General features: G+C 46.6%; 1 protein-coding gene across 1 annotated transcript in view; it reads left to right on the plus strand.

Moving 5' to 3' along the window:
* The window catches only part of LOC144608493 (hemicentin-1-like), a 259,005-nt gene that overhangs the window by 41,864 nt on the left and 189,704 nt on the right, over nt 1–27,437 (plus strand). Inside the window, 12 exon segments of the mRNA XM_078426331.1 lie at nt 2,423–2,594; nt 4,397–4,503; nt 5,257–5,377; nt 8,973–9,233; nt 10,854–10,998; nt 12,572–12,693; nt 15,434–15,706; nt 18,528–18,672; nt 21,301–21,428; nt 22,253–22,366; nt 23,647–23,805; nt 23,941–24,135. Of these exon segments, the coding sequence (XP_078282457.1) occupies nt 2,423–2,594; nt 4,397–4,503; nt 5,257–5,377; nt 8,973–9,233; nt 10,854–10,998; nt 12,572–12,693; nt 15,434–15,706; nt 18,528–18,672; nt 21,301–21,428; nt 22,253–22,366; nt 23,647–23,805; nt 23,941–24,135 (1,942 nt within the window).

Raw genomic sequence — 27,437 nt, forward strand, 5'->3', positions numbered from 1 at the left:
GTCAGGACCATAAATGTACATGAGTCACACACAATATCAGTGGAGAATTCAGGATGAGCTGTTTTCTCCAGTGGCAGTGTAAATATAGAATTCAATATTACACAGCGAGTTTGAGACACTTAGAGAGATGTACTGAAAGGAATGATATAGTGTTCAGATAAGGATCGGGAAAGAAGAATATATGTGGGTCTTTGGGTATTTTTAAAGGGGAGATTGTCAGGTACTTGCTTAATAAGGGTGTCATAGGTTACATGGAGAAGGCAAGAGAACGGGGTTGAGAGGGAATGATAGATCAGCCATGATTGAATTGCGGAGTAGATCCGATGGGTCGAAATTCTGCTCCTATGACTTGTGAACTTATATAGTTTGCCAAATGACCCATTTCTTTAAGTTTTATCGAACAATAAAAAGATGACAGGATGGACAAAATATATTTGGTGTGCCTGTCATCCAGGTGAAGGTGCGGGGAGGAGATCGACGTGAAGCTGGGCAACTAGAGAGCACATCGCTGCCCATGAATGCCAGGCTGTTTGTGTCATACCTTACTGTATTCAGGACCTGCTGCCCAATGACAGGGCCATCAGATATTGTGTTTCCGACACCATTCCTTGGGAATGAGACCATTTCCAAATACTAGGCAGGGCTCGCTCAGAGCCAGGCAAACCACCAAGGCTTCATTTATGGAGTGGAAGCCCTCCAGTCATTGTTGTAGCTGGTGCTGGATCCAACAGATGATCTCACCGCACGAGCACAATATGATGGTTAACTCGCTCACTTTCCCATTGAAATATTGTTTAAAAACACATTTGGAATTCCATGTTGAAATAAGGACCCCAATTATTTTTTATGTACTTTTTATATTTGAGGTTATTTTCTTACTCCCTTGTGTGAGAAACAGGAATGGGTTCAAGATAAGCAAAATCAGTTGTGTTCTTGAAGGTACCATTCTTGACCTCGAAGAGCCCAAGGATACTCTTTGGAGCCAAATGAATGGTTATTTAAACTTTATACCGACTGAGTAGTTTTCCTTAGAGAGAAGGAACTGCCGATGCTGGTTTTATTTTTTAAAAAAGGCACAATGTGTTTGAGTAACTGAGCGGGTCAGGCACACATCTGGAGAAGATGGATAGACAATGTTTTGGGTCGGGACCCTTCCCCTGGCTTCACATTTCACGCCTCTTCTATTCTCTTTATCTTACATTTTTTGTCTTTTCGTATCTGGCGTTTGTCCTCCCTTCTACCAATTAAAAACTCCCTTACCAGCATCCACCTATCACCCCAGGTTTTGTCCTGCCTCCACCTGTCTAACTGCTTTCTCCGCCCTTTACCTGAAACATCACCTATCCATGTTCTCCAGAGATACTGCTTTACCCACTGAGTTACACTAGCACTTTGTGTCTTAGTTTGAGTAGTAGATTCTGGCATCTGCAGTTCCATGTGTCTCCAGTTAGTTACAAAGGGGCGTTCCTTAATATGTGTTACAAGATCCTAATAACAGTGTATTAATATTGACCAGTTCACTGGCTCTCGTGACACTGGAGAGGAGGCAAGGTTGATAAGGACAACTTTCCTGCTCTTCGTCAAAGTTGTGCTGTGAGGCCTTTTGTGAATGAATGCAACAATTCACTAACATCACCTCCAATGATGCAGAGCTCAAAACTGCACTAAAGTGTTGGATAGATTTATGTATTCAGGTCTCAGGAGTGAGACTTGAACCTTGAACCTCCAGGTTGGCATGTGGTAGCATTACCTGCTCAGATAACAGGTACAGAGAAAAAGCTGAATGTCTACAGTGAGGTAGGTTGGAAGATTGGGTCTGCACCCTAGCTTATGGGAGGACCGTTGAGCACTCTGATAACAGCTGGGAAGAAGCTGTTCCTGAATCTGGTGGTACGCCCTTTCAAGCTTTTCTTACTGCTGCCCAATGGGAGAGGGGAGAAGAGAGAACGACTGGGGTTCGAGTGGTTCTTGATTATGTTGCCTTCTTTCCCGAGGCAGCGTGAAATGCAGATGGAGTTGATGGTGGGGAGTCTGGTCTGTGTGATGGACTGGGTGACATGCACAAGTCTCTACAATTACTTGTGGATTTGGACAGAACTGTTCCCAAACTGAGCTGTGATTATTTTTAATAGGCCATAATTATTGTAACTGTGGTTATCATTCTCTCAGATGAACAGTTCAAAACCCAGTGGATGTTAAAATAATAGTTGTGGTTCTCTCCATGGCTGGTGGCACTGTAGCTAGTCACAGTCAGGGCCTGCTGATATTCTGGGTTAAGAGCATTCCTTGAACCTATTTCAGAATAGCCCAAAGCCTTTTGGAGAAATGAAGGAATGATGGGAGGGCTTGGGGGCTTTGTGTGGGTAAATACTAGGGCAAAGGAAGCAAGTCAGCTGCTGTGGTGATTTAATTTCTGTTTCAGGTCTTGAAATGGGTTGAAGAGACCATCCAAGCCTCCAAAGTCCACCTTCTGTCCACAAACCACCAGGAAAGGGAAGAGCATGTCTGGCTGCTGCCCTTCGATCCAAGCCTGAAAGACGTCACCATTTCCCTCAGTGGACCTGCTCCAGCCATCGAGATCCGCGACCCCTCGGGTAAGCTGCCCAGGAAATCTCTGCTCATCCTATTGAAGGGTCCCGACCCCAAGCATCATCTATCCATGTCCTCCAGAGATGCTACCTGACCTGCTGAGTTACTCCAGAGCTTTGCGTTTTTATCTGTGCTCTTGTTGGATTCGAGTGGGTCTCCACTTTACAAGGCTTCTTCATGTGTTGTTTATGTAGTTGGAAGTGATGTGGATGGAGTCAAGAGTCAAGAATGTTTCATTGTTATATGTACTGAACAATGACATTCTTTCTTGCTGCAGTTCACGCTATAACACACAGATCACACATAATAATCAATAATACAATAAAATAATAACAATAATGCGAGGTAATCATAAATGTGCAAAAACTGAAGTCCATCAGTCCAGACACAGTCCAGAAATTAGTGTTGTGCAGCGTTCAAGAGCCTGATGGTTGCTGGGAAGAAGCTGTTCTTGAACCATGGTTTTCAGACTCCTGTGCCTTCCTCCTGATGGTAGCAGCGAAATGAGCACGTGGCAAGGCTGGTGTGGGTCTTTGATGATACTGGTTGCCTTTTTGAGGCAGAGTCTCCTGTAGATCCCTGCCATTGTGGGGAGATCAGTACCTGGATCAGCCCATCAATGGTGGGAGGTCAGGCCCTGTGATGGACCGGGCAGTGTCAATCCCTCTCTGTAGTCTCCCTTCTTTCTGGGCGTTCGAGTTACCGAATCAGGCCTTGACACAACAGGTCCATATGCTCTCTGCCTTACGCCTGTAAGGGTTTGTTAGAGCAGTGCCTCTTAAACTATTTTAGTGTCATTCATCCTTGAGTCTTTATCACAAAAATTCATTCACCCTCGATTAAATGTTCTTATGTTTTTTTGGTAATTTTCATCATTCTCCCTAGTGCATAATTTTATATATATGAAGTCATTCAGCCTTCATTCACCCGTCTAGTTTCATTCACCCCAAAATAATTGTATTCACCCTTGGGTGAACCATTCACCAGTTTAAGAAGCACTGTGTTAGAGTATTTGGTAACATTCCGAATCTCCAAAATCTTCTACAGAGTTAGAGGCGTTTCTGAGCTTTCTTTGTGATTGCAACAAAACGCTGTCCCCAGGACACATCTTCATAGATAAGCACAGCCAGCAATTTGAAGCTGTTGAGTCTCTCTATCATCGTCCCGACTTATTGAATCTCTGATTTGAACCAATATCAAATTGATGGGTTGAAAGTATCGGGGAATTGCTGAACGAGGCTCATTACCCTGCTCTTTCCCCGAACTTTCCAAATTATTCTCCCTCTGGTCCATTGAAGGATGCATATGGATTCTTCCTCCAGATTCATATGGATGAAAATCATTGCATAAAAATAACAATTGTGTAGAACTGAAGTGTCAAGTTCACTCAGAACTTGTAGACATTGCTGATATGTAAAGTGAAAATATTCATGCTTGTACAGTTCAGCCACCAGGGCGGTCCCGGTGGCGCAGCGGTAGAGTTCCTGCCTCACAGCAAATGCAGCCCCAGAGACCCGGGTTCGATCCCGACTACGGGTGCTGTCTGTACGGAGTTTGTACGTTCTCCCCGTGACCTGCGTGGGTTTTCTCCGAGATCTTCGGTTTCCTCCCACACTCCAAAGACGTACAGATTTGTTGGCCAATTGGCTCGGTAAATGTAAAAATTGTCCCTAGTGTGTGTAGAATAGTGTTAATGTGCGGGGATCGCTGGTCGGCGTGGATCCGGTGGGCCGGAAGGGCCTGTTTCTGCGCTGGATCTCTAAACTATCATGTTTGCGTGATGATCAGCCAGTTGTGCTTCCTTCAGGCCGCGTGTTGTGGAGAGGACTGGGTTTGAACGAACTGTTGAATATTCCAAACTCGGCTCGAGTTGTCAATGTCAAGAGCCCACGGCCTGGAATGTGGACAATCAAGGTAAGGGTGTCATTTGTATTACGCTGAATTCTCCATAGTCATTGCAAGACCGATTTTTGTCTCATTTAAAAAATATTGACAAACTTCTAGTGCACTGTCCTATTGTCTCTACGCATGGGTGCCAATTAAGATGCCTTATATCACCTTATTCATTCTTTCCAATGATCCTTAACTTTCCCATGCTTCCTTTCCCCCAATTTCCAGCATCCTAAGATTCCTGTTGCCACCCGACAGCTATTTTGAGCTGTCTGCTATTTTCAATCTCACTTGTTCAGCTTTGACTGTATTGCGCATTTTGTGACCCAGCCTTTTATCCTGGACCTTTAACCCTGGGGTTGAAATATCGGAGACTAGAGGGCATAGTTTTAAGACGAGAGGGGCAAAATTTAAAGGTGGTGTGTGCGGCAGGTTTTTTTTACACAAAGGATGGAGGGGTGCCTGCAACACGTTGCCAGGAGCGATGGTGGAGACAGATATATTCATGGCGTTTAAGAGGCTTTTGGATAAGTACATGGATATGCATTGAATGGAGGGATATGGATCACGTGCAGGCAGAGGAGATTAGTTCATGTTGGCATCATGTTCGGCACAGACATTGTGGGCCGAAGGGCCTGCTCCTGTGCTGTACTCTTTTATGTTCCATGTTCTCTGCACAAACTAGGTCAGGATGGACCTTTCACCTCAGTCACTGCTGTTGTTGGATCACCAACATTCACAACAAATGGATGATGATTGAGGTTTGTTTCTGTTCAGCTCCGCAGTACCGGGCGCCATTCCGTACGGATCTCAGGAGTCAGCAACATTGATTTCCAGGTGGGATTTTCCACGAAACCCACCTCAGACTTCAGCAAAACAATGGAGCGTCCAATTCAAGGTAGATAACTGGGAATGTTGCCTGGCTGGACTGATCTCAATTTCGGCACAAAATGCTGGAGTAACTCAGCAGGACAGGCAGCAGCTCTGGAAAGAAGGAATGGGTGACGTTTCGGGTTGAGACCTTTCTTCAAACTTACCTTCAAAATTATTATTATTTGTTTAAACTAATCTTGTTTGACAAGAAAGATGTTCTGTAATTTGGGGAAAAGGGCCCCAGTCTGAAGAAGGGTCTCGGCCCAAAATGTCACACACTCCTTCTCTCCAAAGATGCTGCCTGTCCCGCTGAGTTACTCCAGCATTTTGAGTCTATCTTCGGTTTAAATCAGCATCTGCAGTTCCTTCCTACACATTTGGACTGATCTCAAAGCTGTTACCAACTCATGGGTCTCCCAGTTGGATGGATGAAGAGCACTAACTCTGGGATCAAGGGTCACATGTCCAGTCTGAGCTTGGGCCTAATGTACAATAAAGGAGTCCTGGGAGGTTGGCTGGTGTAGGGACACTCAGTATCAAACTCCACTTGTTGGTTCAAATGAGCATCCGCCATTCTTCCCTATTTGATAAGAGTTTACAAATAAAAAAGACACAAAGCCCTGGAGTACCTCAGCGGGTCAGGCAACATGTCTAGAGAGGATGGTTTTGGTCGGATGTACTCAGTCCTTCATGACTTAGTTCAGATAGACTTAGAATCAGTGCCGTGAAAATATAGTGATATAACTGTCTTGGTCCCCAAGCCAATTATATCAGTCCTTTGGCATGGGAATTAAAACATTACACCCCACCCCAGGACACAAATAAAAACAAAAATGCTTAAAGTATTCCACAGGTCAGATGGCACTTGGCAAAGAGATAAAAAATGTAATGCTTCATAGCAATGAAGTTTCATCAGTTTGCATTGGCATCAGTTCATTCTTATCCTAAGTTCAGATCAAAGATACTAGAGGAGCAAGATGATCCACTCCGTCAAAATCACCTATACTGAAGTGTAGTTCGCAACGGAGGGCAACGCCCGCCATTTTAGTAGGCAAAACCCGCCGTTCGCTCTGCCTCTCGCAGTGTAATCAGTGTTTTGGGGGAACAGTATGTGTGATGATACCATAAAATGCAGAATATATCTCATCTATCAACTCACAGATTTTTGTTATTTTTCTTTAAAAATGTTTCTGCAAGTTTCTGCCTACTAAAATGGCGCTGTGACATACTACGGTTTTTAGGGTCGGGTGGTCTATCTTGCTCTGTTCTATTATCTTTGGTTCAGATATACAGTGACCTACTGGGGTTTGCGGGCAATACAAGCAAATCGTGCCATATATAAGTACATCAGGTAATGCAAGAGAAAAAATAAACAGAGTGCAAAATATAGTGTTACAGCTATATAAAAAAGTGCTCTCTCACCAGCTTTCTCCCCCCCTCCCCCCCCCCCCCACTCCACCAGTCTGAAGAAGGGTCCCGACCCGAAATGTTGTCTATCCATTTCCTCCACTGATGTTGCCTGACCTGCTGAATTCCTCCAGCAATTTGTATTTTGGTCAAGATTCCAGCATCTGCAGTTTCTTGTGTCTCTCAAAATTAAAATTGCACATGTACGAAGCAAGACCACTGACGTTCTCAACCACAGGGTTCGATAGTCCACTCATTTTTAAGCCTGCAACTAGGTGTCATCTCAAAGTTAACATGTTAATCTATTTTGAGATTTCACTGCTTGGATTAGGCAGCTTGTTACCCAGAAGTTGCCCTCCTTTCCAGCAACAGAACAATCCTTATGTCTGAAGCCAGAAAGAAAAAGCTGGAGTAACTCAGCGGGACAGGCAGCATCTCTGGAGAGAAGGAATGGGTGACGTTTCGGGTCGAGACCCTTCTTCAGACTTGTCCCATGGCCTTCCATCACTCTCCTCCCCATTGACAATGGGGCTCAGTCATTGTCAATGGGGCTCAGACAATGATTGAGCCCCATTGTCAGTCAAACGTTTCTTCTGCCCCTTTTTGAACAAGTGATTCCACTTATATTTTTGGGGTGTCTGTTTTATATTGTTTTCAAACAGCCCCGGGGCACTGTACAGCAATGTTACAAAAGAATTCAACGGGATCATGTTAAAAGCTGTTGAGGTAACTTACAGAAAATTCGGAAGGGATCAAATCCTGTCAGCAGGTCATGTGTTTCTGGTTTGCTACAGTTCCTTTACTCTGTAGGAGGTGCTGAGGAGATTAGCCAGGATATTGGAGGCACAAGAGACCGCAGATGCTGGAACCTTGAGCAAAACACAAAGAGCCGGAAGTGCTCGATGGGTCAGGCAGCATCTGCGGAGGGGATGGACAGATGACATTTTGGGTCATGGTCCTTCTTCAAATTAATTGGAGTACGGGGGGTGAAATCTGGAAAAGGGAGAGATAGAGGTGGGACAAAGCCTGGTAAGTGATAGATTGATAAAGGTTTTCAAGAGAGAGTTAGATATAGCTCTTAGGGCTAACGCAATCAAGGGATACGGGGAAAAAGCAGGAACGGGGTATTGAGTTTTGGATGATCAGCCATGATCATATTGAATGGAGATGCTGGCTCAAAGGGCAGAATGGCCTACTCCTGCACCTATTGTCTATGTTTCTAGGTGAGGGATGGGGGTGATTGGTAAGTGGGTGGAGTAAGGCTGGAGGTGGAAAGGAGCCAAAAGGCTGTCAGTCAAGGAGAGAAGAAGGAGAAAATGTAAAGTTGGGGGAGGGATATGGGTGGAAGGGAACGGGAGGAAATGTGGAACTCAAGCATTGGAGATGAGCCTTGGGAAGAAGGGAAAGGAGCAGGGTAACTGGGGGGGGGGGGGGGGGTGGGACACAGTGAGAGAAATGTGTGAGTAGTGGGAGGGAGCAGGAGAAGAGAGGGAGGGGTCATTACTTGAAATATGAAGATTCAATGTTCATACCGTTGGGCAGTGAACTGTCCATGTGGACCGTGAGGTGCAACTGCTCCAGCTCCTGCCCCAAGAATATGTCCGCCCATTCCCTCAACAGGTGCTGCCTGACCCCCCCCCCCCGAGTTCCTCCAGCACTTTGTGTTTCACCAGGATAATGTTGGAATGGAACATGTTTGCTCAGAAGGAAAGACTGGGAGGCAATATTTGTTTTCCTCGGAGTGGAGGAAGCTTTGGGGAAGCTTCATTGACCTTTACAAAATGATGAGGGCGAACGGCAAGAAACCTTTCTCTGTAGCAGCGGTGTCTAAACGCAGAGGGCTCGGCGAAAGGTTTAGAGGGGATCTAAGGATGGATGTTTTCACCTGGGATTGTTTTGTGTTAGCTGAGGGCCGGGCAGCATCTCTGGAGGACATGGATAAAATCCCGACCCGAAACGTGGCCTGATATCTCCAGATATGCTGCCTGAGCTGCTGAGTTACTCCAGCGCTTGGTGCCTGTGCTGTTGGTAAGTGGGTGGAGTAAGGCTGGAGGTGCAAAAGGAGACAAAAGGCTGGCAGTTAAGGAGAGAAGAAGGAAAAAATGTAACGTTGGGGAGAGGGATATGGGTGGAAGAGGACGGAGAAGGGAACGAGAGCTGTTCTGTGTTTGTTCATCTTACTTTGCAAATGGGTGCGTTCTCTTCCCTTGCAGGCGTCACCACCCACATCCTGCTCAACTGCTCCGGTCTGCAGCCTCCAGGGCAGCTGGATGGATTGGAGTTCCTCAGCACGGCGGGGCGGCCTCTGCAGAGCTTGCCCATCAGGCCCCACTCCAGCCGCACCACCAGCGTGTGGGAGGTTCCCCAGGTCCTGCCGCCCTCCGAGAGCTTCTTCCTGAAAGTGACGGGACGCGACGGGGAAGGCTACCCTTTCCAACGCCTGTCCAGTGTGAGCTACACGAGCCTGGTCCCTGGTGAGAAAGCGCGTCGTTCTGCTCTGCTCTGCTTTCAGGCCAGGGGTTGTGTAGGGCTGCGATGGTGCCAAAGGGCATCTGCCGTTTACATCGTCTCTTCCACATCCTTGGGACATCCCAAAGGACTTTAGAGATAGAGCGCAGAAACAGGCCCTTCAGCCCACCGAGTCCACGCCAACCAGTGATCTCCCCGTACACTAGCACTATCCTACACACTAGGGACAATTTACAATTTTACAGAAGCCAATAAACCTACAAACCTGTACGTCTTTGGAGTGTGGGAGGAAACTGGAGCTCCCGGAGAAAGCCCACACAGTCACAGGAAGAACATCCAAAACCCGTACAGACAGTGCCCGTAGTCAGGATCAAACCTGAGTTTCTGGCGCTGTAAGGCAGCAACTCTAATGGTGCGCCACTGTGCCAGAGCCTTTTTCCCAGAGCAGGAAAATCAAGAACTAGAGGGCGTAAGTTTACGGTGAGAGGGGAAAGATTTATTAAGAACCTGAGGGGCAACCTTTGCATGGAACGAGCTGCCAGAGGAAGTAGTTTAGGCAGATACTATATCAATGTTTAAAAGACATTTGGACAGGTACATGGATTGGAAATGCTCAGAGGGATATGGCACAGATGTGGGCAAATGGCACACATGGGCAACTTGCTTGGCATGGACAAGTTGGGCTGAGGGACCTGTTTCAGTCCTGCGTGGGACTCTCTGAATTTATTGCAGCAACCAACATGCAGCAAAATTCCCTCAAGTAGCAATGAGGTAATTCGTAGAAAGTGATGTGGTTTGAGGGATAAATATTGGCCATGGCATCATTGAGGATAAACTTGGCCTTCTCTGAAGTAATGCTTTGAGATCTTATGACATACACCTGAGGGAATAAACCGTGCCCCCTCGAAACGTATGATTATTAAGGGGTTGGACACGTTAGAGGCAGGGAACATGTTCCCAATGTTGGGGGAGTCCAGAACCAGGGGCCACAGTTTAAGAATAAGGGGTAGGCCATTTAGAACGGAGATGAGGAAAAACGTTTTCAGTCAGAGAGTTGCGAATCTGTGGAATTCTCTGCCTCAGAGGGCAGTGGAGGCCAGTTCTCTGAATGCTTTCAAGAGAGAGCTGGATAGAGCTCTTAAGGATAGCGGAGTCAGGGGGTATGGGGAGAAGGCAGGAACGGGGTACTGATTGAGAATGATCAGCCATGATCACATTGAATGGCGGTGCTGGCTCGAAGGGCCGAATGGCCTCCTCCTGCACCTATTGTCTATTGTCTATTGTCTATTGTCTATTGTCTATTGTCTATTGTCTATTGTCTATTGACTTACAATCTTGAACTTTCACCCGAAGCCATTAAGATCATGGCTAATGCCGTATCTCATGTCTACTTTGCTGCCTCTTTCTTACATTACTCATCCTGGAGGGGGGGAGGGAGAGTGGGGGGGGGGGGGGGGAGAGGGGGGGGGGGGGGGGAGGGGGGGGGATGCCCTCTCTAAACGACGACTATCAATGCCGAGGAAGAGGCCACTCTGCACCTGCCCTGCCAAACCTGCTCAGCCTCTCAGACATTTTAATGAGATGCATTGCAGTTCTGGTAAGTTGTCTCTGTGTTTTTTACGCAGGACCTCCGAAGGTGAGCATGCCTGCTCAAGCACACGCTTTCTACCAGCAATCCGCCTCGATTCCTTGCTCCGTGGAGAGTCTGATCCCGTTCACCCTGCGCCTGATCCGGGGAGGAACCAAGGTCCAAACGGACCGGTTGTTCGAGTGAGTAGATGGGGAGGGGCTGACACGGGAAGGGAAGGGGAGGGATCGCTCCCATCTCATCTCCTGATCTTCAGAGACTCGCTGGGTCTCAGTGCCACCAAAACTTCCAATTCTCTGGCAGCTCAGCCTTGTCATTGTATTGCATGTGGGCACCTCTGTGGTGAAGGAAGAATCTCAGATGCTGGTCTAAATCGAAGGTGGACACAAAATGCTGGAGTAACTCAGCGGGTCAGGCAGCATCTCGGGAGAGAAGGAATGGGTGACGATTCGGGTCGAGACCCTTCTTGAGACTGTGGGAAAGGGAAACAAGAGAAATAGAATGAAACGAATGAAAATTATGCAAAACAATAACGACGATAAACGAGATGCCATTGTGGCCTAGGTGAAAACGAGTTCAATACAATGAGACTCAACAAGGTGACGGGTGAGGGAGAGACAGAGAGAGAGTGTTGCAGGGGTTACTTGAAGTTAGGGAAATCAATATTTATACCGCTGGGTTGTAGGCGGCCCAAGCAAAATATGAGGTGCTGATCCTCCAATTTATTGTACTTGAGATTGGCTTGGTTGTATGGTATTATCTGATCTGATCGGATAGCATGCAAAAGATAGCTTTACGCTCTACCTTGGTACACGTAACAACAGTAAACGTAAAGTTAAGTCAACTCCGCCCAGATTCCCGGTGAGTTTGACTGTCTCTGCCCTGTGGGTCTTGAGGCTTCACGGAGGCCCTCCCCCTGCCATGGCCGATATGGGGCTGTGATCTACATGGCATTGTGCATCTCCTGACCCACCACTATATTGGGCAGCATATTGTCCACTGAGCCAAAGAGAGAGGAGATCGAGATCTTTGGTGACATGTCCTAGTCAGAGCCCCAGGGTTGGACAATGTGGGGAATAGTTTGCTTTGGTCCTTGGCTCAGCCACACTGTAAGGGGAACTGCTCTGCAACCAGCATTGCTAGCATCCCGTCTGGCTGGTTCCAGTGTGGCCCTTGCGACAGAGGGAACTGGTGCTGAAGCCCTGGGTATCTCTGACACGGAGTTAAAAGCAAGCAAAATGTTCAAGGAGGGGAGGGGGAGGGAAGGAGGGAGGGGGAAGGGGGGAGTGGGGGAGAAGGAAGGGGGGGGTTAAGGAGAGAGGGGAGGGGGGGAGGACAGAGTGCTGCACCAATGCAGGAGAGGTTTGGGCCCAACGGGTCCACTTGGTCTAGTTTTCTTTATATTTACGATATGAACCAAAACGTTTTTGACTTGCAGCAGATGAGTCAAGAGTGTTTAAATATCTTAAGTGATGGCAGTGGAACAATAAAATTCTTGCGTGTCGGAGCGTAACAGTAGCATGCAGTAAACACAGTAGCATGCAGTGTAAATATAAAATAATGACAATAACACAAGGCAACTGTTATAGGTGAGGGAATAAATCTCCATTTACACTCTGCAGCCTCAGAGAAAGATATTTTGCTTGTCTTAAAAAACGATGTTCCCACTGTTTGTGGCATTACACGTTGTGGTATATCCGTGTAGAAGGTATGTTTTTCACCCACACACACTAAATGTTATACTTGTCATTTTAGAGGTACTATGAACACTACGTGGGAAATCCCTGGTGTTTCGGGATCTGATGAAGGGTTTTATGACTGTGTGGCGATCAGTAGCTCAGGTACAGGGATAGGCCGCCTCTACCTGGTTGTAACAGGTGAGTGAGTAGTTGTTGAAGGTTTTGATGTTGATTAGGGTGGCAGATATTCACGGGATAAGTTGATATTTCAGCCTTTTCTGTTGTGACGGTGAATTTGAGAATGCTATTTTGCTTTGACTAATGTCGTTCGGTCCCTCCCTTCGAAATACACTACCACATTTTTTCTTTCCACTCTCGTCAGTGAAGCAATACAGACAGAATGGCTTGCCCCTGTGCTGTGACACTCTACCTGCGACAGGTGTGAGTCTGGTCAGATCTCTGTCTTGCTGTTCTGTGAATCGCCCAGTTATTGCTCAGCGCTTCATCAAAATGCATGTCAAACTCAAGACCTGGCCTGAACATGAATCCCTCTCCCCGTCCCTCACCTTCCCACCACGAACTTTCTCACTCTCCCTAAGGCACTAACATGCCTGAGCTGATTTTCAGACATGCCTTTCTTTACTTGTGATGCTGAACCACGAGAGCTTGTAGATCTTCACCATGAATCAACCAGTTCTGTTTTGTTTTACGAAAATGGTTAGTGTTCAGGGAAGTCAATTTTCCAGCACTTTCCAGGTGCTTTGGATAAAGACTGCTTGACCCCTTGAACTAATTCCTCCACCATTACACTGAGCACCGGCTCACCACAGGGCTGTGTGTTGAGCCCCATCCTTTACTCCCTCTACACTCACGACTGCGCCCCCACCCATCCCACCAACACCATCATCAAGTTCGCGGATGACACGACTGTGGTTGGACTCATCTCAGGAGGAGATGAGACAGCCTATAGGGATGAAATCCAAAGGCTGGCAGCATGGTGTTCAGTGAACAATCTGGTCCTGAACTCCTCCAAAACAAAGGAACTTATAATTGACTTTATAAAAACCAGTGTAGAATACGACCCACTCTACATCAATGGGGTCTGTGTGGAAAGGGTACCCGCTTTCAGGTTCCTGGGTACGCACATCGCAGAGGATCTTACCTGGTCTACCAACACCATCACCACAGTAAAGAAGGCACAGCAGAGACTCCACTTCCTGAGGATCCTCAGGAAAACCAACCTGCAGGAGAAGCTCATGTTGTCCTTCTATCGCTGCTCCATCGAGAGTGTGCTGGCATACTGTATAACCACATGGTATGCCAGCTGCTCAGAAAAGGACAGGAAGGCCCTTCAGAGGGTCATCACGACGGCCCAGAAGATCATCGGCTGCTCACTGCCCTCCCTGGAGCACCTGTGCAGCCTACGCTGCCTCAGTAGAGCAGGCAAAATAATAAAAGATCCATCCCACCCCGGCCACCGTCTGTTTGTTCATCTGCCCTCTGGTCGACGTTTCAGGTCGATCAAATCCCGAACAAACAGACTTAAGAACAGTTTTTACCCCAGGGCCATACGAGAACTGAACACTACCTTTGCACTAGGCAACACCGTTAAAAAATCTTGTATTTAATATAATTGTATTTATGTATTTATTTGTTTTTGCATTTATTGCATATATGTTTGTACGCACCGTCAGGATTGGCTATTTTTTAATTTCGTTGTACTCGTTGCAATGACAATAAATGAATATTATTATTATTATTATTATTATTATTATTATTATTATCAGTACGATCAATAACCAGCTCCTTGTTCCTGAATTTGCTCCAAACCTCTTATGTCTCTGGTTTGGTGAACCAAAATACCCCGACCTCAGATTAACGAAACGATCTACTGACGTAGTATTGTCATATTCAGAGACCCGGGTTTGGTCCTGAGCTCGGGTGCTGTCTGTTTGCACGCTCTCCCTGTGACCAGATGGGTTTCCTCTGGGTGCTCCGGTTTCCTCCCACTTCCAAAGACATGCGGATTTTTAGGTTAATTGGCCTCTATAAATAGCCCCTTGTATGGTGAGTGGACGAGAACATGGGATAACAGAGAACTCGTGTGAACGGGTGATCAACGGTCAGTGTGGACCAGGTGGGCTGAAGGACCTGTTTCCATGCTGTATCACTAAACTAATCTGAACAGTCAGAACCTTTTTTCCCAGAATTAAAATATCAAATACTAGAGGGCATAGCGTTAAGGTGAGAGGGGCAAAGTTTAAAGGAGTTGCTTTGGGCAAGTTTTTTTTTAACACAGAGGGGGATGAATGCTTGGAATGTGGTGCTAGAGGTGGTGGTGGAAGCAGATACGATACATTTAAGGGACTTTGAGACAGGCACGTGGATGTGCTGGGAGTGGAAAGATATGGATCATATCTAGAATTTAGAAGATTGAGGGGGGATCTTATAGAAACTTACAAAATTCTTAAGGGGTTGGTCAGGCTAGATGCAGGAAGATTGTTCCCGATGTTGGGGAAGTCCAGAACAAGGGGTCACAGTTTAAGGATAAGGGGGAAGTCTTTTAGGACCGAGATGAGAACGTTTTTTTTTCACACAGAGAGTGGTGAATCTGTGGAATTCTCTGCCACCGAAGGTAGTTGAGGCCAGTTCATTGGGTATATTTATGAGGGAGTTAGATGTGGCCCTTGTGGCTAAAGGGATCAGGGGGTATGGAGAGAAGGCAGGTACGGGATACTGAGTTGGATGATCAGCTATGATCATATTGAATGGCGGTGCAGGCTCGAAGGGCCGAATGGCCTACTCCTGCACCTATTTTCTATGTTTCTATGTGCAGGCAGAACATGGCCACCATGTTCGGCATGGGCATTGTGGGCCGAAGGGCCTGTTCCTGTGCTGTACTGTTCTATGTTCTACGCTATGTTCTACATTTCTCTAGAACCACCTCCCAGCGTGGAGATCCCAGGAAACGTCACGGCATTCCCAGGGGACCCGGCGGTGCTGACGTGCCGGGTACTGGGGAGCATTCGCTATAACGTCACCTGGATGCGTGATGGGACTGAGCTGCAGTCTGACAACGAGAGAATTATTCCTCTGAAGAACTCATCCCTGGAATTTCAGGAGGTGTGGCCGGAGGATGCAGGCCGCTATGAATGCGTGGTGGTCAATACTCATGGCTGGAGCAGGGCTTCCGTCTGGTTGTTCATTCCCGGTAAGAATGCCTCTCCAATGACTTCCCTATCTCTACTGGGACAAGCATTGGTGGCTTTCATATCCATGAGCAAGGGACAGAGATGAGCAAACTAGCTTACTCTGTACATCGGGAACTTCCGCACAAAGGTTGAAGTATATTGGTAGAAAGAAACTGCAGATGCTGGTTTAAATCGAAGGGAGACACAAAATGCTGGAGTAACTCTGCGGGTCAGGCAGCATCTCGAGAGAGAAAGAATGGGTGACGTTTCGGGTTGGGACCCTTCTTCAGACTGAAGAAGGGTCTCGACCCGAAACGTCACCCATTCCTTCTCTCCCGAGATGTTGCCTGACCTGCTGAATGACTGCAGCATTTTGTCTGGTTTTCCTTGGAGTCTTTGAGATGATATTTGATATTAATGAATGAATGAATGAATAAGTTTATTGGCCAAGTATGCATATACAAGGAATGAGCCTTGGTGCTCCGCTCACAAATGACAACACAAACATACAGTTACAATTAAGGATTAATATTGGTTTATTAATGTCACGTGAAAAATGTAAAGCTTTTGTTTGCATATTATCTTGTTCAATCAAATAGTACATTACAATTGGTTTGTTATTGTACAGTATAATTAGTTTACTGGTTTGCATGCGATCCATTTGAATCATATGTACTGTGCAATAGGTATGTGGAAAAGTTCCAAGGACTGCAAGGAGGTAGGTTGGAAGATCGGATGCACCCTAGCTTATGGGAAGAATGTTCACGGTTTCACAGAGGGGGAGAAGCTGTTCCTGGTTTGAAGGATTGAAGAGAATTAATGATTTCAGGAGAGTTTAGGAAATTGGCAGTGGCAACTCAGAGAAATTACTTTTTTTTTCCTGGAAGGACAAAATCAAATAAGTAGAGCTTCAGACAAGGAAGGCAGAAGTTGGAGGCAATATTAGGCTGAACCTTTGTTTGGAATAAAAATGAAGATTTTGTGAGTATTTTACCAAGGGAAGCCATTTCAGGAAGTGTTTGAGGGATATGTTGACAAGTGGTTTGGTGGTGATAGATTATCAGCATTTCTGGGCTTCATCACCATTTCCTTCTATTCTCCTTTTAATGGTGAATACTTGCTATTGTCTCTTGTGCTGAGGTATTGATATAACTAGTGTCTGTCCACTGGTGCTTTTTGAACACCAGCGGAGGGAGGGACACTAACATTGCAGGTAGATAGTGTTGTGTTGAAGAAGGCGTTTGGGATGCTGGCTTTCATCAGTCAGGTTATTGAGTACCGAGGTCGGGATGTTATGTTACAGCTTCACAAGACGCTGATGAAGCCGCACTTGGACTATTGTGTTCAGTTTTGGACATCCTGGTGCAGGAAAAATACCATTAAGCTGGAAAGAGTGCAGAGAAAATTTACTGGAACATTTCCAGGACTTGAGGGCCTGAGCTACAGGGAGAGGTTGGACAAGCTGGGATTTTATTCCTTGGAGCACAGGAGGCTGAGGGGTGCTTTTATGGAGGTATATGAAATCACGAGGGGAATAGATAGGATGATTGCACAGAAACCTTTTCCCAGTGTGGGGCAATCAACATCGAGAGGGCAACAGGTTAAGGTGAGGGGGGAAAGGTTTAATAGGAACCTGAGGAGAAACATTTTCACACAGAGAATGGTGGGTAGATGGAATGAGCTGCCAGAGAGAGCGGTTGAGGCAGTCACAATAACAACATTTAAAAGACATTTAGACAGGTACATGGATAGGAAAGGTTGAGAGGGATATGGGCTAACTGTGCAAATGGGACGAGGTTAGATGGGACAGCTTGGTTGGTAGGGATGAGTTGGGCTGAAGGGCCTCTTTCCCAGCTGCAAGACTCTGAGGTATGACACATAAAAGCACCAATAATCTGAATGGGAAATAGAAACTGCTGCCTCAGCAAGATTTTCCATGTTTGACACACAACTAAGTACACATCACTACAAAGTTAAATAAAAGTAGAAAATTGCAAATGCTGGAAATATAAAAGAGAAACATAGTGCTGCATATCTAAGTCAGAATGGTTGAGAAACCAAACTCCCCCATTAATTCCCGTTGGGAGATCCAGCCTCAATATTTAGAGTCTCTTAGATGCTGTGGTGACTGTTGTAACTGTCCTGGATTTGATCTGGAGAGTGGTGGACCTCTTGGGTCAGGGTGGCAAGACCTTGCCCACTTCCCACTCAGCAGGCCGCTGATCCATTGAATAACATTAACACAATATTGTTGTGGAGTTCCCAACCATCTTTCCCTGTGCACTTGGCCATAGAAAGCCCCTGATAATGGGGAAATATTGGTTGCAGCACAGTGTGAATGTTGGGAGAAATACAGCAATCATGGAGTCAAATGGAAATAGGACCTTCAGGCAAACTAGTCCATGCTGCCCAAGTTGGTCCATCTAAGGTAGTCCCCTGCCCTTCCTTTGGCCCCTATCCCTCTAAACCTTTCCTATCCATGTATCTGTCCAAATGTCTTTTAAATGTTGTTATTGTACCAGTCACAACCGCTTTGGCAGGCAGCTCGTTCCACACACGCACCACCTAGCAGTTGCTAGAAATCTTAAATAGAAGCATAAAATGACGGCAGATATTTAGCAGAGATATAAGAGACTGCAAATGCTGGAATCTTGAGCAAAACACAAAGTGTTGGAGGAACTCAGCGGGTCAGGCAGCGTCTGTGGAGCAAATGTATGGACGACATTTCGGAATTGGGTTCGTCCTTGAAGATATCAGCAGTTCAGTAAACATTTCTGAGGGTTTTTTTTGGAATTGTGAATGGAGGCAGTCGTCCTCAGGGCCTTGTGTCTTTGTGTGCAGAGGCTCCACGCGTTTCTGTGAATCCGAGAGCACAGAGCTTCACCAGAGGAGCAGAGGCCCACATCAGCTGCATCATGGAAGCCGGTTATCCCGATCCAGGAATGGCCTGGATCCGAGACGGTGTTTTTGTGACCAGCACTGACAGGTGAGGGAACTGTGTCTCTTTTCGAGGAGGTCTGATGAGTGATCAGATGAACCTGGGGTGTAAGAAAATAACTGCAGATCCTGGTACACATCGAAGGTATTTATTTCACAAAATGCTGGAGTAACTCAGCAGGACAGGCAGCATCTCAGGAGAGAAGGAATGGGTGACGTTTCGGGTCGAGACCCTTCTTCAGACCTGGGGTGATCGAGTGGTTTCAGTGGGGAACGGCCTTGACATCTCATCCTTGGTCTAATTTGCCCCATCCCTTCCCCCTTCTTCCCACCCTTGCACGGAGGGAATACTGTACATGCAGTAGAAGCTGCTGGAGATGGCGAACAGTGTTTCTACAAGCTATAAATCCTCCAGTTGATAAAGCAGCCAACTAACAGTCACAGCAGAGATCATCTGTATATTCCTCGACATTATCAGGCCCCGTCGAACAGAGGAAATCATTAAGTCAGCCATCAGAGGAAAGGATCGATGCAAGTTGCTTCCAAGGATAATAAGGAAGCATTGCAACTCGTGCCAAGGAGCTTTTGGGAAGAATGAGATTTTGACAGTGCCTCCTTTTATGGAATTTCTGTCAAGATTTGCATTGTCATGCTGGCCCAGCACCAATGTAAATGATTCATTTAATAGTAGCTGAGAGGAAAGATTGGATTAGCCAAGGTTGTTTTCTTTGGAATGGAGGACGCTGAGGGGAGATGTAATTGAGGTGTCCATGATTCTCGGAGAGAGGAGATAGGAAGGATTGACTTCCGATCGTTGAGGGCAAGGGTTGAAAGTAGTTGGTAATGAGGTTAGATGGGGGATGAGATGGAAGGAGGTCTGTAACTAACTGCCAGGGCCTGGACTGGGTGATGCTCTCCCCATATCTCAGCTGTGGATGGGTACAGTCGTCTGGCTGGCAGGTGGGATGAGGCTGGGTGGTCCACTGTTGACTGGCATAGTCAGGACATGCTTCCTTCCACAGTGTAGTTTAGTTTAGTTTAGATACAGCACAGATACAGGCCCTTCGACCAATGGGTCCGCACCGACCCAGCGATCCCCGCACATTAACACTATCCTACACACACTAGGGACAACTTTTGCATTCACCAAGCCAATTTACCTACATACCTGTACGTCTTTGGAGCGTGGGAGGAAACCGAAAACCCACGCTGGTCACGGGGAGAACGTAGAAACTCCACACAGACAGCACACAAAGTCAGGATCGAACCCGGGTCTCCGGCGCTGCAAGCGCTTTAAGGTGGCAACTCTACCGCTGCGCCACCATGCCGCCCGTGTAAATGTCCTTTGATTCTGTTCTGTGCCACTGAGCAGTGATCGCCTCATGATAGTCACCCAGAAAAGAGCATTGACATCTGTCACAGACTCAAACAGCTGGAGTAACTCAGCGGGTCAGACAGCATCTCTGGGGAAAAGGACTAGGTTAGGGTTCCTTTTCTCCTGAGATGCTGACTGACCCGCTGAGTTATCCAGCTTTTTGAGTCTATCTTCGGTTTAAACCAGCATCTGCAGTTCCTTCCTGCACATTGGCATCTGAAAGTTGGCTGAGATTCCCCTGCTTGAATCAACTGGCAACAGATTGGAGGTTTAAGAGGTACAAGAGCTCCGGTCATATTCAGGGATGAATATTATTCATAGAGTCATCGTGTCATAGAATCATGCAGCATGGAAGCAGGCCCTTCGGCCCAACACGTCCAAGTCCACCAGGATATCCCATCTATATCCATTTTCTCATGTTTGGCCCGTATACCTCTAAACCTTTCCAATCCGTGCACCCGTCCAAATAACTTTTAAATGCTGTGATTGTATCTGCTTCAACTACTTTCTCGTTCCATATAACTGCCTCCCTCTGTGTGAAAAACTTGCCCCTCAGGTTTCTATTAATTCTTTCCCCTCTCACATTAAACCTATGCCTTCTAGTTCGTGATTCCCCTGCCCTGGGAAAAAGACTCTGTGCATTCACCCAGTCAGTCTGCGCTAATGCTTGTTTCCGTAGTAGCAAATACTTCATCAGGATATAAGCAATATATTTCTATATTTGGCCATTCAATATATTACACAGGTGTGATTCATTTTGTAAAAGTTTCTGGAAGTCAGTCTAGAATATAAGATCGGAGGAGTATTATGGAAACATAGAAACATAGAAAATAGGTGCAGGAGTAGGCCATTCGGCCCTTCGAGCCAGCACCACCATTCAATATGATCATGGCTGATCATCCAAAATCCAGTGCCCCGTTCCTGCTTTCCCCACATATCCCTTAATTCCGTTAGCCCTAAGAGCTAAATCTAACTCTCTCTTGAAAACATCTAGTGAATCGGCCTCCACTGCCTCCTGTGGCAGAGAATTCCACAGATTTACAACTCTCTGGGTGAAAAAGGTTTTCCTCAACTCAGTCCAAAATGGCCGACTCCTTATTCCTCAACTGTGATCCCTGGTTCTGGGCTCCCCCAACATCGGGAACGTTTTTCCTGCATCTAGCCTGTCCAATCCCTTAAGAATTTTATGTGTTTCTATAAGATCCTACACTATACAGTATATGATAACTATATATAGTCTGACTGTTAAGCCTTCTGAATAAACAATTAACAATGAATATTCTGTGCAATTCCTTATCTCAGACTCTCCATCAGTGAACATGGTACTTTGATACTGAGAGACGCTGTCCCTGAGGATGCTGGGAGTTATATCTGCCTTGCGTCAAATATGGTTGGAACAGCGCAGGAGGAAGCAACTCTGACGTATACAGGTACCGGGGTCAAACAGGGGGTGGGCCAGGGAGACAAACCCTGACTGACGTACACAGGTACCGGGATCAAACAGGGGGTGGGCCAGGGAGAGCAACTGTTGTTACATCGATAGTGAGAGGAGGAGTGAGGGGGGCCATAATTGTTTGATTTAATGCTCTCTGTATAGGACAGGAGGGTGTTGCTTTAAGACTCTATTGGATCAATATGCATTGATCTCTTTATCTTTCGCTTGCATTTGTAATTATAATCCATGGTATGTTCAGGAAAGGGTCCACTGCTGTTTATTACATAGATTATTGACTCAGATGACAATGTTTAGTTTAGAGTAGCTTGACACGTGTACTGAGGTACAGTGAAAAGCTTTTGTTGTGTGTTAACCAATCAGCAGAAAGACAATACATGATTACAATCAAACCATTTACAGTGTATAGATGTATGATAAAGGGAATAATGTTTAGTGCAAGATAAAGTCCAGTGAAGTCCGATTAAAGATAGTCTGAGGGTCTTCCATGAGGTAGATAGTAGCTCCGGACTGCTCTCTAGTTGTTGATAAAATGGTTCACATTTCATGTAGTTACCGTTGTTAGAACAAGACACCAAGATTAATAGTGTATTACACAGTGATGAAGGATATCTAAGTTTACAGCAAGATCTAGATCAGTTGTTGTAAGGGATGGCAAATGGAGTTTAACTCTCTGACAAGCATCAGGTGAGTCTACGGCTCTCTAAAGCAGAATCATCTCAATATTTTTCAAAGGTATATCAGAGTGCAAGGAGGGATGTGTGCTTTTGTGTTCACCGCATTGCTTTTGTGCCTCTGCAGAGATGCCCAGCATTGCTTTGCTGTATCCAGAGGTGCTGGCGGTGGTCACTGAGGTGGCCCTGCTGGAATGTCAAGCCACCGGCGTCCCTCAGCCCGAGGTCAAGTGGTACAAAGGTACTTAGAATCTCCGAGAAGTCGCATCACCTCGGGCGGTGGACTCAGCAGCATGTGTGTCACTGAAAATGCAGCAGTTGTGCGCTGTGTCTAACAGGGTAGGGAGTCATAGAGCGCGACAGCACGGCCACAGGCCCTTCGGCCCATCGTGTCCATGCCGATCAAGTTGGCCAAGTGGACTCGTCCCATTTGTTTGCTCTGAACCCTTCTTATCCATATATCTGTTCAAATATCTTTTAAAAGTCGCTATTGCATCCACTTCTATAGCTTCCTCTCCCAGCTCATTCCCGATACGGACTCTGAGTGAAAAAGTTATGCCTGAGGTCCCTCGTAAATGGACAAGATGGGCCGAAGGGCCTGTTACTGTTCTGTACGACTCCAGGACTTTGACTCCCTGATGTCCACCATAAATCTCTTCCCTCAGCCTGTGCCCTCCAGTGGTAGAATCCTGCACCCTGGGAAACAGAGAGAGCATTCACTTTACCCAAGCCCCTCATGATCTTGTGCACCTCAATGAGGTCATCCCTCAGCCTCCCATGTTCCAAAGAACAAAATCCCAGCCTATCCAACCTCTCCCTGTAACTCAAGCCCGCAAGCCCAGGCAACACTCTGGTGAATCTCTCCTGCACCCTTTCCAAATTAGTGACATCCTTCCTGCACCTGGGCGACCAGAACTGCACACAGTACTCCAACTGTGGTCTCATCACCAACTTGTACAGCTGCATCATGATGTGCCGAAGTTGAATAAGGTTGTCACGCAATTAACAATCTCAAGGCTCTGCAATTCAAATAGTGAAGTTATTGAATGTCACAGGAAGGGGCACCATTGTGATCTGCCACCGAGATATATGCCAGTGTTCAGGAAAATGGTGCAGTTCATGTTAGTTGATCATGAGAAGATAAGGGAAAACAAGCAAGAGTGGGCTCTCCGACCCCTGGTTTGGAGCTGGACCTTCCCAATCGTAAGATCTTGTCTGATCCTGTGAACCACATGAGCAGTGGATGTAGTGTTGCTGAGGACAGTACGACCAGCACAGTCTTACCTGGGGTTATGTCATCTGTGAAATATTGAAGCATAGATTCAGCATGCCGCCGTGTCATCGTGCAGAACCAGGAAGCTTCCTGATCAGGCACAAAGAAATATAATGCCTCCTGCTCAGGGCCTGCCTCAGTAACAGCAGCAACAACTGAGTGTTGGAGGGACAACTAACTTCACACCTTCACTCTCCCGGATGTTTCCTTGTCCCGCACTAACGGTGTGATCACTGTGTGCTCAACAGGTGATTTGGAGATGACCCTGGTCCCATTTGCAGAAATCGATCCCTTTCAAGGAACAATGATGATAATGGACGTGCAGGAGTTCGATGCAGGAGAATACACCTGCGTCGCAACAAATGAAGCGGGCAGCTCAGCTGCGGAGGTCACGTTAGATGTTGGCTGTAAGTTACCCTCCTCGTGCTGCTTTGAAGTAATTATTGGCAGAAGGGTTCGGTGGCAATGGTTGGTGATGGTCACGACGGCGTTGCAAGTGGTGGCGTGCCGTCTCTGATGTAACCTTGCTTTCCGTTCCTCAGCTACCCCTCTGTTCTCCGAGGCTCCCTCTGACGTCTCTGTGGCCATTGGGAACAACGTGACATTGCCGTGCAGCGCAGACGGATTCCCCAGCCCACAAATCACTTGGCAACGACTGGATGGGCAGCCTATCTTCTCCAGGTCTGATTCAATGAGTCTTGTTAGTCAACTGGAGACTGGCAGCTTGTTTATTGAGAGTAAGTCAAGTCTTACTTATTCAATTCAGTTTAGTTTTAGTTTTATTGTCACGTGTACCGAGGTACAGTGAAAAGCTTTTGTTGTGTGCTACCCAGTCGGCAGAAGGACAATACACAATCACAATCGAGCCATTTACAGTGTATAGATACATGATAAGTGATTAACGTTTAGTGCAAGGTGAAGCCAGCCAAGTCCAATCAAGAATAGTCCGAGGGTCACCAATGAGCTAGATAGTAGTTCAGCACTGCTCTCTGGTTGTGGTAGGATGATTCAGTTGCCTGATAACAGCTGGGAAGAAACTGTCCCTGAATCTGGAAGTGTGCGTTTTCACACTTCTATACCTTTTGCCTGATGGGAGAGGGGAGAAGAGGGAGTGGCCAGGGTGCGACTCGTCCTTGATTTGTTGATAACCCGAGCAACATCACATGCTTGATGTCGTTTTGTGATAACAGGACCTGTCAGGTCAAAGATGGCCATGGGAAATGTAGATGTCACCACTATACCTGTGTTCCTCTTGTTATGGGAATCCAACTAGTCTGTGGAGTCTGCAATCGAATGCATGTGGTGGTGGGAAACTATACGTCCCCTTTTACCCAAATGATGAAAGAAAGAGGTGGCAGAGATGCACAATGGTTCTCTGAGCAGTTTAGGATCTTGATAGAGGGAGGTGAGTTAAACATGTATTCGATATGTCATGGCACTTTGTTTTTAACGTATTCAAACCTTTTCTTTTTCTCTAATGGTACAGCCACTAATGTCCTGAATCCACCATTCCCGAGGTGGCAATAGGAACCCTGATTCCTATGACAATAACCTGTCCCTCCCAGTGGGTGTTCACATGCTGCTGGCCTTGCCGAGGCAGCGTGAGGTGTAGATGGAGTCAATAGAAGGGAGGTTGGTTTGTGTGTCTACAAAAAAAAATTGCTGTATTTCATGCGGTGTGAGTGGTGTGGGCAAGGCCATTGCATATTGCCTTTCGCCATTTACCTCTGCAAAGCGTTGGCCTTCATCAGTCAGTGAACTGAGCCTAGATGTCTGGGGCGTTATATTGTAGTTGTCCAGGACATTGGTGACCCATCCCCACATTAACTGTGAGAAGGAGGCAGCTCACTACCGGTTGAGAGTGATCAGTTCATACAGTGCGGAAACAGGCCCTTCAGCCCAACTCGCCATTGTCAATCGAGATGCTCCATCTAAGCCAGTCCCATTTGCCTTTATTTGTCCCATCTCCATCTAAACTCTTCCTATCCATGTATCTGCCCAAATGTTTCTTAAATGTTGTTATGGTACCTACCTCAACTGCTTCCTCTGGCAGCTCGTTCCATATACCCACCAACCTCACTTCAGACTGCCGGACGTGTGAAAACATTGTCCCTCAGGTCCCTATTAAATCTTTCCCCTCTCACCTAAAACCTCTGCCCTCCGGTTCTTGATTCCCCTACCCTGGGAAAAAGAGTCTGTGCATTCATTCTGTCGATTCCCCTGATAATTTTATACACCTCCATCGGATCACCTCTCCACCTCCTCTGCTCCAAGGAAGACAGTCTGAGCCTTCCTAACCATTCCCTGGAGCCCAGGCACTCGAGCCCTGGCAGCAGCCTAGCGTGGATTGCTATTGTGATTCACTGATGGCAGTGGAGGTCCTGATCCTGCGACCTACATAAACACTGAGTTCAGGTGGTGGTGGTTCCAGTCGCCTGCTTTCTACGTTCTTCCATGTGCTAGTGCTTGTGTAATTCAGAGCTGCTGTCAAAGAAAGCCTTGTGGGCTTCCAGCAAAGCATGTTTTTCACTTATGTCACGGTGGTAAAGAAGTAGGCATGTTACACAAGATAATTTTATCAGGACTCGGGAGGATTTGCATCCCTCTTTCCAAATCGACAGCCGATTCCAATTTTGTGCCTTACAACATCGCTCAAGTGGAAGGCAGTCTTAAGTGAGGAACAGTTTACAGTCCACTAAAGAACAACTTAAGAGATAAGTTATTGAGATCTTTGAACACTCCCGTGGAGCCCAAGAGAGGGTGACGTGGGAAAACCAAGAGAGGTAGACAATAGACAACAGGTGCAGGAGTAGGCCATTCGGCCCTTTGAGCCAGCACCAGCATTCAATGTGATCATGGCTGATCATTCTCAATCAGTACCCCATTCCTGCCTTCTCCCCATACCCCCTGACTCCGCTATCCTTAAGAGCTCTATCTAGCTCTCTCTTGAATGCATTCAGAGAATTGGCCTCCACTGCCTTCTGAGGCAGAGAATTCCACAGATTTACAACTCTCTGACTGAAAAAGTTTTTCCTCATCTCCGTTCTAAATGGCCTACCCCTTACTCTTAAACTGTGGCCCCTGGTTCTGGACTCCCCCATGATTGGGAACATGTTTCCTGCCTCTAACGTGTCCAACCCCTTAATAATCTTATATGTAGCTCCAATCGTACATCATGTGGGATCTTGGGTAGGCACAAAATGCTGGAGTAACTCAGTGAGTCAGGCAGCACATCTGGAGAAAATGGATAGGGTTGCGACCCTTCTTCAGACTGATTGTAGTGGGGAGGGAGGGGTGGGGTGGGGGAAGAAGAGACCAGAAGCGAGTAAAAAATCAGGACAAATCGGGATCGGTAACATGACCTCAGGCAAAGAGGTTCCCTGATAAGCCGATTGCTGACAAGAGATGGTATGAACCCAAGGGATGTATCGTGGCAAACTGTGGAACTGGTTAACTAGCGTTCATTGGAGGAGGGAGGGAGGGTGGGTGAGGAGAGGGCAAGGAGAGGGAGGGGAGGGGGAGGGAGGTGTATGTAGAATTTACCTAAAATACTCAATTCAATATTCATAGCGATGGGTTGTAAGCTGCCCAAGCGTAATATGAGGAGCTGTTCCTCATACCGCAGTGTTGTATTCTCTAATTTTAGGTAACTATGTGGTTGCTATAATTATATACTATATTACATATGCTGTAATTATATGGTGTAGGAAGGATCTGTAGGTGTTGGTTTACACTGAAGATAGACACAAAATGCTGGAGTAACTCAGCGGGACAGGCAGCACCCTTGGAGAGAAGGAATGGGTGACGTTTCAGGTCGAGACCCTTCTTTATAATATATAATATCATTTATATGGAGTCTGTTATAAAGGTAGCATTGTCCCATTACGGTTATCACAAGCTGTGCTGTGGTGCTCTCCATCCCAGCTGGTGCTGGACTTAAGATTGGCACAAAAAAGCTGGAGCAACAAAGGAGAGAAGGAATGGGTGACGTTTCGGGTCGAGACTCTTCTTCAGACCACCCGAAACGTCACCCATTCTC

The sequence above is a fragment of the Rhinoraja longicauda genome, chromosome 31 (assembly GCF_053455715.1).
Source record: "Rhinoraja longicauda isolate Sanriku21f chromosome 31, sRhiLon1.1, whole genome shotgun sequence".
Taxonomy (NCBI): Eukaryota; Metazoa; Chordata; class Chondrichthyes; order Rajiformes; family Arhynchobatidae; genus Rhinoraja; species Rhinoraja longicauda.